This window comes from Salmo salar, unplaced genomic scaffold (genome assembly GCF_905237065.1).
Source record: "Salmo salar unplaced genomic scaffold, Ssal_v3.1, whole genome shotgun sequence".
Lineage (NCBI taxonomy): Eukaryota > Metazoa > Chordata > Actinopteri > Salmoniformes > Salmonidae > Salmo > Salmo salar.
In genome coordinates, this window is record NW_025550157.1 from 25,740 (window position 1) to 40,929 (window position 15,190).

Sequence of the window (15,190 nt, forward strand, 5' to 3'; positions counted from 1 at the left end):
TGTGGCACGAAGGTTTGCTGTGTCTGTTAGCGTAGTGTCCAGAGCATGGAGGCGCTACCAGGAGACAGGCCAGTACATCAGGAGACGTGGAGGAGGCCGTAGGAGGGCAACAACCCAGCAGCAGGACCGCTACCTCCGCCTTTGTGCAAGGAGGAGCAGGAGCAGCACTGGCAGAGCCCTGCAAAATGACCTCCAGCAGGCCACAAATGTGCATGTGTCTGCTCAAACGGTCAGAAACAGACTCCATGAGGGTGGTATGAGGGCCCGACGTCCACAGGTGGGGGTTGTGCTTACAGCCCAACACCGTGCAGGACGTTTGGCATTTGCCAGAGAACACCAAGATTGGCAAATTCGCCACTGGCTCCCTGTGCTCTTCACAGATGAAAGCAGGTTCACACTGAGCACATGTGACAGACGTGACAGTCTGGAGACGCCGTGGAAAACGTTCTGCTGCCTGCAACATCCTCCAGCATGACCGGTTTGGCGGTGGGTCAGTCATGGTGTGGGGTGGCATTTCTTTGGGGGGCCGCACAGCCCTCCATGTACTCGCCAGAGGTAGCCTGACTGCCATTAGGTACCGAGATGAGATCCTCAGACCCCTTGTGAGACCATATGCTGGTGTGGTTGGCCCTGGGTTCCTCCTAATGCAAGACAATGCTAGACCTCATGTGGCTGGAGTGTGTCAGCAGTTCCTGCAAGAGGAAGGCATTGATGCTATGGACTGGCCCGCCCGTTCCCCAGACCTGAATCCAATTGAGCACATCTGGGACATCATGTCTCGCTCCATCCACCAACGCCACGTTGCACCACAGACTGTCCAGGAGTTGGCGGATGCTTTAGTCCAGGTCTGGGAGGAGATCCCTCAGGAGACCATCTGCCACCTCATCAGGAGCATGCCCAGGCATTGTAGGGAGGTCATACAGGCACGTGGAGGCCACAAACACTACTGAGCCTCATTTTGACTTGTTTTAAGAACATTACATCAAAGTTGGATCCGCCTGTAGTGTGGTTTTCCACTTTAATTTTGAGTGTGACTCCAAATCCAGACCTCCATGAGTTGATAAATTGGATTTCCATTGATTATTTTTGTGTGATTTTGTTGTCAGCACATTCAACTATGTAAAGAAAAAAGTATTTAATAAGATTATTTCATTCATTCAGATCTAGGATGTGTTATTTTAGTGTTCCCTTAATTTTTTTGAGCAGTGTATATATATATATATATATATATATATTATTTTTTTTACACCACATTGTTTTCCTTTTTGGATCCTTCTTATCGACCTGTACAGTTGGTGGCGGAATGCACATATCATTGTTGCGAACGCCATTATACCAAAGAAGAAGAAGAAAAGGGTGCGTCTTTTACCTGTTTGGACCGCAACCTGTGAGTTACCTAATACATATTGAAAGTTAAAGTAAAAAGCACCTATGAGGCCGCCATTTGTAGACAACTGGATCATGAAGGTAGCTAACATTTTTGTTTTAATTTAAGATAACAAATATCGTGGTTTATTACAGGTCTAGAGACAAATTGGTTTACATGAGTATAATAATTTCGACAGAACTCAGTGCAGGTTTATTTCTATGGACATGTTATAACGACGTAACGTTGGAAACAAAAGTCTGAGCGAGGCCATGGGCTGCGGACTATATTGAATCAAGATAATTAATGTAAAGTTGTATAAAGGCTGTCATATTCTTAAAGTTATAACATTAAATATAGCTTGTAACCCACAAAAGCTGTAGGCATTTAACTAGTCTACATTTCAGTAAACCACTGTAGCCGAGTTTAGGTTACTATCTAATCTGCGGATGGGAAGCCAACGCATGGTTTTAGAAATAAACACAGCTATAGGCCACATATTTAGGCAATGGTTTGCATACAATAAAAGCCTAATATACTGGCAATTACAGAGAACAAATTAGTTTTGTTATTTATTAACTGCCCCTTAGTGTGTGAAATCATGTAATGTTAGGCCTTTAGTATCCTTTAGTCATGTATCCTATCGATTCCATGTTTTCTACATTTAGGAGGCCATATCTGAACGTCAACAACATCGTAGGATTCCTACTATTTTATATTATTTTATTTAAATCGCTGACTTCTGTTTTTCCACAATAGGAGAACAATCTATGTCTTTCTGTGAAATATGTTGAGCAACAGTAAACTGCCTTGGACTTTCATCCGCCGTCATTTCTGAGGAACCGATGGAAATCTCCTGACGGCCTGGGGAGAGTGAAGAAAATATGGAGGAAGACAGGTAAATTACTCTGACATTAGGCTTATCTGTATTGTTAGTTTATTTCATAATGTCTGTGAAATGTGTCCATTTCAAGTGCAGCTGTTCCAATAATTATAAAACAGCTCGAGGTGTGACACAGCTGGGTGTATTCATTAGGAACCAAACAAGCAAACGGGAAGGGATTTACATGAATATGTCCATTGGGAAACTGTCGTTTGTTGCAAAACGTTTTTCTACGGTGTGTTCTAATTCATACACCCCTGGCAGGTACCGTTGTAGCACACCTGCTGGTGATTACTGCAACACTGTCCCGTTCAGTAGCCAAACGTTGCCTATAGAAATGCCACCAGTAGCCAAGAGTCGACGCTATTTCACATGCTTACTGCGGTCCAAAACGTTTTTTTTTATATACATGGAAGTATAAGTGAAATACATCTACACACGAGCTAACGAGAGGGACCTACCTGTATTCGACCAATAGAAACTCTTGTTTTCTTTGCAAAACGTTTTTCTGTTGGTACTGTGTGCACTACTGAATACACCCCTTTTCAGTGGCGTTGATGCACAGCGAGCTCAGCCCCTGAGTGGATGAGTTCAGACTAGAAAATTGGCTCAACTGTCGCAACACTTTTCATAAATTTTGTCAACTTATTTTGTTCAGAAAAGCTAATTTGTATGTATATGTCTACCTGGTTTATGGGTTGTAGAAGGGTCAATATACTGCCAGACAGGTTGGTAGTAGGTATATATCTACCTGGTTTATGGGTTGTAGAAGGGTCAATATAATGCCAGACAGGTTGGTAGTAGGTACAGTATATATCTACCTGGTTTGTGGGTTGTAGAAGGGTCAATATACTACGAGACAGGTTGGTAGTAGGTATATATCTACCTGGTTAATGGGTTGTAGTAGTGTTGGGGCACTGGTGTCGAGGTAATTGAGGTAATTATGTACATGCAGATAATAACAGAGAGTAGCAGCAGTGTGGGGGGTGCAGATAGTCTGCGTAGCCATTTTGATTAGCTCTTCAGGAGTCTTATGGCTTGGGGGTAGAAGCTGTTTAAAAGCCTCTTGGACCCAGACTTGGCGCTCCGGTACCGCTTGCCGTGTGGTAGCAGAGAGAACAGTCTATGACTAGGGTGGCTGGAGTCTTTGACAATTTTAAGGGGATTCAAGTATAGGTTTGCTAGCTAGGCCTGTAATAGGACTATATTACTAGTGATATGGACTGGAATAGGACTATATTACTAGTGATATGGACTGGAATAGGACTATATTGCTAGGGATATGGACTGGAATAGGACTATATTACTAGTGATATGGACTGGAATAGGACTATATTACTAGTGATATGGACTGGAATAGGACTATATTACTAGTGATATGGACTGGAATAGTCATATATTACTAGTGATGTGGACTGGAATAGACCTATATTACTAGTGATGTGGACTGGAATAGACCTATATTACTAGTGATGTGGACTGGAATAGGACTATATTGCTAGGGATATGGACTGGAATAGGACTATATTACTAGTGATGTGGACTGGAATAGGACTATATTGCTAGTGATATGGACTGGAATAGGACTATATTACTAGTGATGTGGACTGGGATAGGACTATATTACTAGTGATGTGGACTGGAATAGGACTATATTACTAGTGATAGGGACTGGAATAGTCATATATTACTTTTTGAAGTAGGCTAATGAGCCCATATGCTAAATCAACACTGTCAAAAAGGATAAGGAGCTGAAGACCTCTCCTGCTTCCCCAAATCGGTTTTGTGCAGAAGTTGCAAAAATATAGACACTACTGTCATTTAATTCAGTTTGGAATAGCTCATGTTAGGTAATTAAGGGTTAAAATAACTTGAAACCACATCATGATTTAGCCACATTGTTCCATCATCTCTCTAACTGTTATTAGTTGGTCTGCAGACATATAATCTCTAACTGTTATTAGTTAGTCTACAGACCTATGTCCTACTGGTTATACTGTGTAATGTAATTTACTGGAATGATTTTAATATTTACCTGAATACTATACTCTGTGTCTGAAAGGCTATTGGGAGCAGCATCTCCTGCTCCAAGCCAACTCTCCTTGAGAAGTGACCATTCCATGTATCGACCAATCGGATTTACAAATGGTGATCTCAGGTACAGTACCAGTCAAAAGTTTGGACACACCTACTCATTCAAGGATTTTTCTTTATTTTGTATTAATTTCTACATTGTAGAATAATAGTGAAGATATGAACATAAAATAACACGTGGAATCATGTAGTAACAAAACATGTTAAACAAATAGGCCTATATTACTAGTGATGTGGACTGGAATAGGACTATATTACTAGTGATGTGGACTGGAATAGGACTATATTACTAGTGATGTGGACTGGAATAGACCTATATTACTAGTGATGTGGACTGGAATAGACCTATATTACTAGTGATGTGGACTGGAATAGGACTATATTACTAGTGATGTGGACTGGAATAGGACTATATTACTAGTGATGTGGACTGGAATAGACCTATATTACTAGTGATGTGGACTGGAATAGGACTATATTACTAGTGATATGGACTGGAATAGGACTATATTACTAGTGATATGGACTGGAATAGGACTATATTACTAGTGATATGGACTGGAATAGGACTATATTACTAGTGATATGGACTGGAATAGGACTATATTACTAGTGATGTGGACTGGAATAGGACTATATTGCTAGTGATGTGGACTGGAATAGGACTATATTGCTAGTGATGTGGACTGGAATAGGACTATATTGCTAGTGATGTGGACTGGAATAGGACTATATTAGTAGTGATGTGGACTGGAATAGGACTATATTACTAGTGATGTGGACTGGAATAGGACTATATTACTAGTGATGTGGACTGGAATAGGACTATATTACTAGTGATGTGGACTGGAATAGGACTATACTACTAGTGATGTGGACTGGAATAGGACTATACTACTAGTGATATGGACTGGAATAGGACTATATTACTAGTGATGTGGAATGGAATAGGACTATATTACTAGTGATGTGGACTGGAATAGGACTATATTACTCGTGATGTGGACTGGAATAGACCTATATTACTAGTGATGTGGACTGGAATAGGACTATATTACTAGTGATGTGGACTGGAATAGACCTATATTACTAGTGATGTGGACTGGAATAGGACTATATTACTAGTGATGTGGACTGGAATAGGACTATATTACTAGTGATGTGGACTGGAATAGGATTATATTACTAGTGATGTGGACTGGAATAGGACTATATTACTAGTGATGTGGACTGCAATAGGACTATATTACTAGTGATGTGGACTGCAATAGGACTATATTACTAGTGATGTGGACTGCAATAGGACTATATTACTAGTGATGTGGACTGGAATAGGACTATATTACTAGTGATGTGGACTGGAATAGAATTATATTACTAGTGATGTGGACTGGAATAGGACTATATTACTAGTGATGTGGACTGGAATAGGACTATATTACTAGTGATGTGGACTGGAATAGGACTATATTACTAGTGATGTGGACTGGAATAGGACTATATTACTAGTGATATGGACTGGAATAGGACTATATTACTAGTGATAGGGACTGGAATAGTGATATATTACTTTTTGAAGTCGGCTAATGAGCCCATATGCTAAATCAACACTGTCAAAAAGGATAAGGAGCTGAAGACCTCTCCTGCTTCCCCAAATCGGTTTTGTGCAGAAGTTGCAAAAATATAGACACTACTGTCATTTAATTCAGTTTGGAATAGCTCATGTTAGGTAATTAAGGGTTAAAATAACTTGAAACCACATCATGATTTAGCTACATTGTTCCATCATCTCTCTAACTGTTATTAGTTGGTCTGCAGACATATAATCTCTAACTGTTATTAGTTAGTCTACAGACCTATGTCCTACTGGTTATACTGTGTAATGTAATTTACTGGAATGATTTTAATATTGACCTGAACACTATTCTCTGTGTCTGAAAGGCTTTTGGGAGCAGCATCTCCTGCTCCAAGCCAACTCTCCTTGAGAAGTGACCATTCCATGTATCGACCAATCGGATTTACAAATGGTGATCTCAGGTACAGTACCAGTCAAAAGTTTGGACACACCTACTCATTCAAGGGTTTTTCTTTATTTTGTATTAATTTCTACATTGTAGAATAATAGTGAAGATATGAACATAAAATAACACGTGGAATCATGTAGTAACAAAACATGTTAAACAAATAGGCCTATATTACTAGTGATGTGGACTGGAATAGGACTATATTACTAGTGATGTGGACTGGAATAGACCTATATTACTAGTGATGTGGACTGGAATAGACCTATATTACTAGTGATGTGGACTGGAATAGGACTATATTACTAGTGATGTGGACTGGAATAGGACTATATTACTAGTGATATGGACTGGAATAGGACTATATTACTAGTGATATGGACTGGAATAGGACTATATTACTAGTGATGTGGACTGGAATGTACCTATATTACTAGTGATGTGGACTGGAATAGACCTATATTACTAGTGATGTGGACTGGAATAGGACTATATTACTAGTGATGTGGACTGGAATAGACCTATATTACTAGTGATGTGGACTGGAATAGGACTATATTACTAGTGATGTGGACTGGAATAGGACTATATTACTAGTGATGTGGACTGGAATAGGACTATATTAATAGTAATGTGGACTGGAATAGGACTATATTACTAGTGATATTGACTGGAATAGGACTATATTACTAGTGATATTGACTGGAATAGGACTATATTACTAGTGATGTGGACTGGAATAGGACTATATTACTAGTGATGTGGACTGGAATAGGACTATATTACTAGTGATGTGGACTGGAATAGACCTATATTACTGGTGATGTGGACTGGAATAGGACTATATTACTAGTGATGTGGACTGGAATAGGACTATATTACTAGTGATGTGGACTGGAATAGGACTATATTACTAGTGATGTGGACTGGAATAGGACTATATTACTAGTGATGTGGACTGGAATAGGACTATATTACTAGTGATGTGGACTGGAATAGGACTATACTACTAGTGATATGGACTGGAATAGGACTATATTACTAGTGATGTGGAATGGAATAGGACTATATTACTAGTGATGTGGACTGGAATAGGACAATATTACTAGTATTGTGGACTGGAATAGACTATATTACTCGTGGTGTGGACTGGAATAGGACTATACTACTAGTGATGTGGACTGGAATAGGACTATACTACTAGTGATGTGGAATAGGACTATATTACTAGTGATGTGGAATGGAATAGGACTATATTACTAGTGATGTGGACTGGAATAGGACTATATTACTAGTGATGTGGACTGGAATAGGACTATATTACTAGTGATGTGGACTGGAATAGGACTATATTACTAGTGATATTGACTGGAATAGGACTATATTACTAGTGATGTGGACTGGAATAGACCTATATTACTAGTGATGTGGACTGGAATAGGACTATATTACTAGTGATGTGGACTGGAATAGGACTATATTACTAGTGATGTGGACTGGAATAGGACTATATTACTAGTGATATTGACTGGAATAGGACTATATTACTAGTGATGTGGACTGGAATAGACCTATACTACTAGTGATGTGGACTGGAATAGGACTATACTAGAAGTGATGTGGACTGGAATAGGACTATATTACTAGTGATGTGGAATGGAATAGGACTATATTACTAGTGATGTGGACTGGAATAGGACTATATTGCTAGTGATGTGGACTGGAATAGGACTATATTACTAGTATTGTGGACTGGAATAGGACTATATTACTCGTGGTGTGGACTGGAATAGGACTATACTACTAGTGATGTGAACTTGAATAGGACAATACTACTAGTGATGTGGACTGGAATAGGACTATATTACTAGTGATGTGGAATGGAATAGGACTATATTACTAGTGATGTGGACTGGAATAGGACTATATTACTAGTGATGTGGACTGGAATAGGACTATATTACTAGTGATGTGGACTGGAATAGGACTATATTACTAGTAATGTGGACTGGAATAGGACTATATTACTAGTGATATTGACTGGAATAGGACTATATTACTAGTGATATGGACTGGAATAGACCTATATTACTAGTGATGTGGACTGGAATAGGACTATATTACTAGTGATGTGGACTGGAATAGGACTATATTACTAGTGATGTGGACTGGAATAGGACTATATTACTAGTGATGTGGACTGGAATAGGACTATATTACTAGTGATGTGGACTGGAATAGGATTATATTACTAGTGATGTGGACTGGAATAGGACTATATTGCTCGTGGTGTGGACTGGAATAGGACTATATTGCTCGTGGTGTGGACTGGAATAGGACTTTATTGCTCGTGGTGTGGACTGGAATAGGACTATATTGCTCGTGGTGTGGACTGGAATAGGACTATATTGCTAGTGATGTGGACTGGAATAGGACTATATTACTAGTGATGTGGACTGGAATAGGACTATATTACTAGTATTGTGGACTGGATTAGGACTATATTACTCGTGGTGTGGACTGGAATAGGACTATACTACTAGTGATGTGTCACGGTTGTCGTCGGTGAAGGAGGACCAATACGCAGCAGGTACGTGTATGCTCATCTTGAGAATTTATTAACTTCAAAAAATGAACGTACAAAATCACAAAACAAAAAGAACGAACGAACAACTACAAACAGTCTGGCTAGCATAGGCTCAACACAGAACAATCACCCACCAATAACACATACAAACACACCCTAATATATGGGACTCTCAATCAAAGGCAGATAGACAACACCTGCCTTCAACTGAGAGTCCCAACCCCGATCAACCAAACATAGAAACACACACACTAGACTAACCATAGAATTAACTAAACATAAACCAAAACCCGGAAATACTAAATCAAACACCCTTTACACAAACACACCACCCCGAACCACATAAAACAAATACCCCCTGCCACGCCCTAACCAAACTACAAAACAATTAACCTTATATACTGGCCAGGACGTGACATGATGTGAACTGGAATAGGACTATACTACTAGTGATGTGGACTGGAATAGGACTATATTACTAGTGATGTGGAATGGAATAGGACTATATTACTAGTGATGTGGACTGGAATAGGACTATATTTGATTTGATTTGAATTTGATATTACAAGTGATGTGGACTGGAATAGGACTATATTACTAGTGATATTGACTGGAATAGGACTATATTACTAGTGATGTGGACTGGAATAGACCTATATTACTAGTGATGTGGACTGGAATAGGACTATATTACTAGTGATGTGGACTGGAATAGGACTATATTACTAGTGATGTGGACTGGAATAGGACTATATTACTAGTGATGTGGACTGGAATAGGACTATATTACTAGTGATGTGGACTGGAATAGGACTATATTACTAGTGATGTGGACTGGAATAGGACTATATTACTAGTGATGTGGACTGGAATAGGATTATATTACTAGTGATGTGGACTGGAATAGGACTATATTGCTCGTGGTGTGGACTGGAATAGGACTATATTGCTCGTGGTGTGGACTGGAATAGGACTATATTGCTCGTGGTGTGGACTGGAATAGGACTATATTGCTCGTGGTGTGGACTGGAATAGGACTATATTACTAGTGATGTGGACTGGAATAGACCTATATTACTAGTGATGTGGACTGGAATAGGACTATATTACTAGTGATGTGGACTGGAATAGGACTATATTACTAGTGATGTGGACTGGAATAGGACTATATTACTAGTGATGTGGACTGGAATAGGACTATATTACTAGTGATGTGGACTGGAATAGGACTATATTACTAGTGATGTGGACTGGAATAGGACTATATTACTAGTGATGTGGACTGGAATAGGACTATATTACTAGTGATGTGGACTGGAATAGGACTATATTACTAGTGATGTGGACTGGAATAGGACTATGTTACTAGTGATGTGGACTGGAATAGGATTATATTACTAGTGATGTGGACTGGAATAGGACTATATTGCTCGTGGTGTGGACTGGAATAGGACTATATTGCTTGTGGTGTGGACTGGAATAGGACTATATTGCTCGTGGTGTGGACTGGAATAGGACTATATTACTAGTGATGTGGACTGGAATAGGACTATATTACTAGTGATGTGGACTGGAATAGGACTATATTACTAGTGATGTGGACTGGAATAGCACTATATTACTAGTGATGTGGACTGGAATAGGACTATATTACTAGTGATGTGGACTGGAATAGGACTATGTTACTAGTGATGTGGACTGGAATAGGACTATATTTGATTTGATTTGAATTTGATATTACAAGTGATGTGGACTGGAATAGGACTATATTACTAGTGATATTGACTGGAATAGGACTATATTACTAGTGATGTGGACTGGAATAGACCTATATTACTAGTGATGTGGACTGGAATAGGACTATTTTACTAGTGATGTGGACTGGAATAGGACTATATTACTAGTGATGTGGACTGGAATAGGACTATATTACTAGTGATGTGGACTGGAATAGGACTATATTACTAGTGATGTGGACTGGAATAGGACTATATTACTAGTGATGTGGACTGGAATAGGACTATATTACTAGTGATGTGGACTGGAATAGGACTATATTACTAGTGATGTGGACTGGAATAGGACTATATTACTAGTGATGTGGACTGGAATAGGACTATATTACTAGTGATGTGGACTGGAATAGGACTATATTACTAGTGATGTGGACTGGAATAGGACTATATTGCTCGTGGTGTGGACTGGAATAGGACTATATTGCTCGTGGTGTGGACTGGAATAGGACTATATTGCTCGTGGTGTGGACTGGAATAGGACTATATTGCTCGTGGTGTGGACTGGAATAGGACTATATTACTAGTGATGTGGACTGGAATAGACCTATATTACTAGTGATGTGGACTGGAATAGGACTATATTACTAGTGATGTGGACTGGAATAGGACTATATTACTAGTGATGTGGACTGGAATAGGACTATATTACTAGTGATGTGGACTGGAATAGGACTATGTTACTAGTGATGTGGACTGGAATAGGACTATATTACTAGTGATGTGGACTGGAATAGGACTATGTTACTAGTGATGTGGACTGGAATAGGATTATATTACTAGTGATGTGGACTGGAATAGGACTATATTGCTCGTGGTGTGGACTGGAATAGGACTATATTGCTTGTGGTTTGGACTGGAATAGGACTATATTGCTCGTGGTGTGGACTGGAATAGGACTATATTACTAGTGATGTGGACTGGAATAGGACTATATTACTAGTGATGTGGACTGGAATAGGACTATATTACTAGTGATGTGGACTGGAATAGGACTATATTACTAGTGATGTGGACTGGAATAGGACTATATTACTAGTGATGTGGACTGGAATAGGACTATGTTACTAGTGATGTGGACTGGAATAGCTTGTAAATGCTTCATGAGCTCAGTTCAACTGTCTACTCCATCAGAAACCAAAATATAAGCTTGTTTTACTCCAATGTTTGTTAACAACTGAATCGTCAACAAACATTGTGTAGCTTCATAATATGGTTAACTTTCATTTTGATGTCATGGATGGTCAGTCCAGTCCATATTTCTTCAACCCCATCCCTAAATTGTTCGTCCAAAAACTGTGTCAGCTTTCTTGTTGTTTGAACTACAGATTCTCCCTTTAAAAATTTAGATCCTGTCAGGAATCATGTTAAAACCTGTTTTAAGACTAAAAATAACTAGGTTTTAGGATGATGTTAAGACACTGCTCAGACAAGCTCTGAGCCAGGAGTAAAATTAACTAATATAAGTTTATCTCAGCTGATAATCACAACAGTTTGAGGTACTGCAAAGGAAAGATGGTGATGACACTTATTGACATTGTTGCAAATGATGAGGAATAACCAATCAGGATGAGGCATCGCCAACTGTGAACTCTACAGCACACTTTAGACAACCACAATGAATGTGACTGGACATCAAATGTTTGATATAATTTTCTCCTGACACGATAACTTTGCCTACTCTTAATTATTGTCTAATATGTTTCCATGAATAACCTTTTTTTAACCAATTCTGATGGTTGTTAAAAGCAGAATTTTGACAATATTACCGTTATACATCACTCCCGTTTAACAACACCAAATAGCTTGGGCACAGTAGGCATCAAGCCACTTACCGATTAATTTTGCGTACAATGTTTGAAAGGTATATTAGCATAAGCCCTAGATTCCTTCAATTGCCCAAATTAGACATATTTTTTAACATTGCGATGTTGCTCTCCAAATGGATAACTTGAAGTCACATGATGTAAGTAATTCAATAATCCAAGGAAAATTTGGTTTATTTATCAGCCTAGTGGTTATAAGTATTTAGGCATCATGTGAAATCATTCTCAAAAGCGCAAGTAGTTCTGTATTCTGTATTATTTATGGATCGATCATATAGAAATATCCAAATATTTGTGTTTCTGTCCATTTAGAAATATACAAACAGTCAACATGAAAGATGGATAGGTATTACATTCTGCATATTCACACAATGACAAAACCCTCCTTGATCTTTCCACAGTGGTAAACAGGAGAGGGTGGGGTCACCGTGTCTGTCCATGAAGAGTGATTGGTCCATGGACAGGCCCATTATGTTTGGAAAAGGTGCCAGGTAAGTGAAGAACCTGACATAGAAATAACAGCCGATAGAAGATTAGTGTTCTACAAACAATGATGAATAAGTAATTGGGGTTCAAAATGAAAGAAAGAACAACATTTATCATTCATAAACAAAATCCTTCTCGGGATACAGTACTGGTAGCTACCTTAACAATACTTTACCTTCTAGACAGACAGTACTGGTAGCTACCTTAAAAATACTTTACCTTCTAGACAGACAGTACTGGTAGCTACGTTAACAATACTTTACCTTCTATAAATATACAAATATTTATGTTTCTGTCCATTTAAAAATATCAACATAAACTCAGCAAAAAAAACATCCTCTCACTGTCAACTGTGTTTATTTTCAGCAATATTAACATGTGTAAGTAGTTGTATGAACATAACAAGATTCAACAACTGAGACATAAATTGAACAAGTTCCACAGACATGTGACTAACAGAAATGGAATAGTGTGTCCCTGAACAAAGGGGGGTGGGGGGGGTCAAAATCAAAAGTAACAGTCAGTATCTGGTGTGGCCACCAGCTGCATTAAGTACTGCAGTACATCTCCTCCTCATGGACTGCACCAGATTTGCCAGTTCTTGCTGTGAGATGTTACCCCACTCTTCCACCAAGGCACCTGCAAGTTCCTGGACAATTCTGGAGGGAATGGACCTAGCCCTCACCCTCTGATCCAACAGGTCCCAGATGTGCTCAATGGGATTGAGATCCGGGCTCTTCGCTGGCCATTGCAGAACACTGACATTCCTGTCTTGCAGGAAATCACACATGGAACGAGCAGTATGGCTGATGACATTGTCATGTTGGAGGGTCATGTCAGGATGAGCCTGCAGGAAGGGTACCACATGAGGGAGGAGGATGTCTTCCCTGTAACGCACAGCATTGAGATTGCCTGCAATGACACCAAGCTCAGTCCGATGATGCTGTGACACACCGCCCAAGATCATGACACCTCCACCTTCAAATCCATCCCGCTCCAGAGTACAGGCCTCGGTGTAAAGCTCATTCCTTAGACGATAAACGCGAATCCGACCATCACCCCTGGTGAGACAAAACTGCGACTCGTCAGTGAAGAGCACTTTTTGCAGGTCCTGTCTGGTCCAGCGATGGTGGGTTTGTGCCCGTAGACGACGTTGTTGCCAGTGATGTCTGGTGAGGACCTGCCTTACAACAGGCCTACAAGCCCTCAGTCCAGCCTCTCTCAGCCTATTGCGGACAGTCTGAGCACTGATGGAGGGATTGTGTGTTCCTGGTGTAACTCGGGCAGTTGTTGTTGTTGCCATCCTGTATCTGTCCTGCAGGTGTGATTTTCGGATGTACCGATCCTGTGCAGGTGTTGTTACACGTGGTCTGCCACTGCGAGGATGATCAGCTGTCTGTCCTGTCTCCCTGTAGCGCTGTCTTAGGGGTCTCACAGTACGGACATTGCAATTTATTGCCCTGGCCACATCTGCAGTCCTCATGCCTCCTTGCAGCATGCCTAAGGCACGTTCATGCAGATGAGCAGGGACCCTGGGCATATTTATTTTGGTGTTGTTCAGAGTCAGTAGAAAGGCCTCTTTAGTGTCCTAAGTTTTCATAACTGTGACCTTAATTGCCTGCCGTCTGTAAGCTGTTAGTGTCTTAACGACCGTTCCACATGTGTATGTTCATTAATTGTTTATGGTTCATTGAACAAGCATGGGAAACAGTGTTAAAACCCTTTACAGTGAAGATCTGTGAAGTTATTTGGATTTTTACGAATTATCTTTGAAAGACAGGATCCTGAAAAAGGGACGTTTCTTTTTTTGCTGAGTTTTATTTGTGTTTCTTTCCATTTAGAAATATGCAAATATTTATGTTTCTGTCCATTTAGAAATATACAAACAGTCAACATGAAAGATGGATAGGTATTATATCCTGCATATTCACACAATGACAAAACCCTCCTTGATCTTTCCACAGTTGTAATCAGGAGAGGGTGTGGTCACCGTGTCTGTCCATGAAGAGTGATTGGTCCATGGACAGGCCCATTATGTTTGGAAAAGATGACCGGTAAGTGAAAATTAGCTTCCACATTCCTGTAAATCTTGTAGGTTAGCCCCTGTATAATAGTGAGTCTTTAAAACAGCTTC

General features: G+C 39.7%; 1 protein-coding gene across 3 annotated transcripts in view; it reads left to right on the top strand.

Moving 5' to 3' along the window:
- The first annotated feature begins 1,379 nt into the window (after window positions 1-1,379).
- Window positions 1,380-15,190, top strand: part of LOC106596098 (uncharacterized) — a 30,875-nt gene continuing 17,064 nt past the window's right edge. For all 3 annotated transcript variants that reach the window (XM_045713684.1, XM_045713686.1, XM_045713685.1), the window contains exons 1-6: window positions 1,380-1,467; window positions 2,126-2,264; window positions 4,312-4,407; window positions 6,285-6,380; window positions 12,972-13,061; window positions 15,021-15,110. In XM_045713684.1, coding sequence (XP_045569640.1) covers window positions 2,251-2,264; window positions 4,312-4,407; window positions 6,285-6,380; window positions 12,972-13,061; window positions 15,021-15,110 — 386 coding nt within the window. In that variant the 5' untranslated portion in view covers window positions 1,380-1,467; window positions 2,126-2,250. The remainder of the gene's footprint in view (window positions 1,468-2,125; window positions 2,265-4,311; window positions 4,408-6,284; window positions 6,381-12,971; window positions 13,062-15,020; window positions 15,111-15,190) is intronic.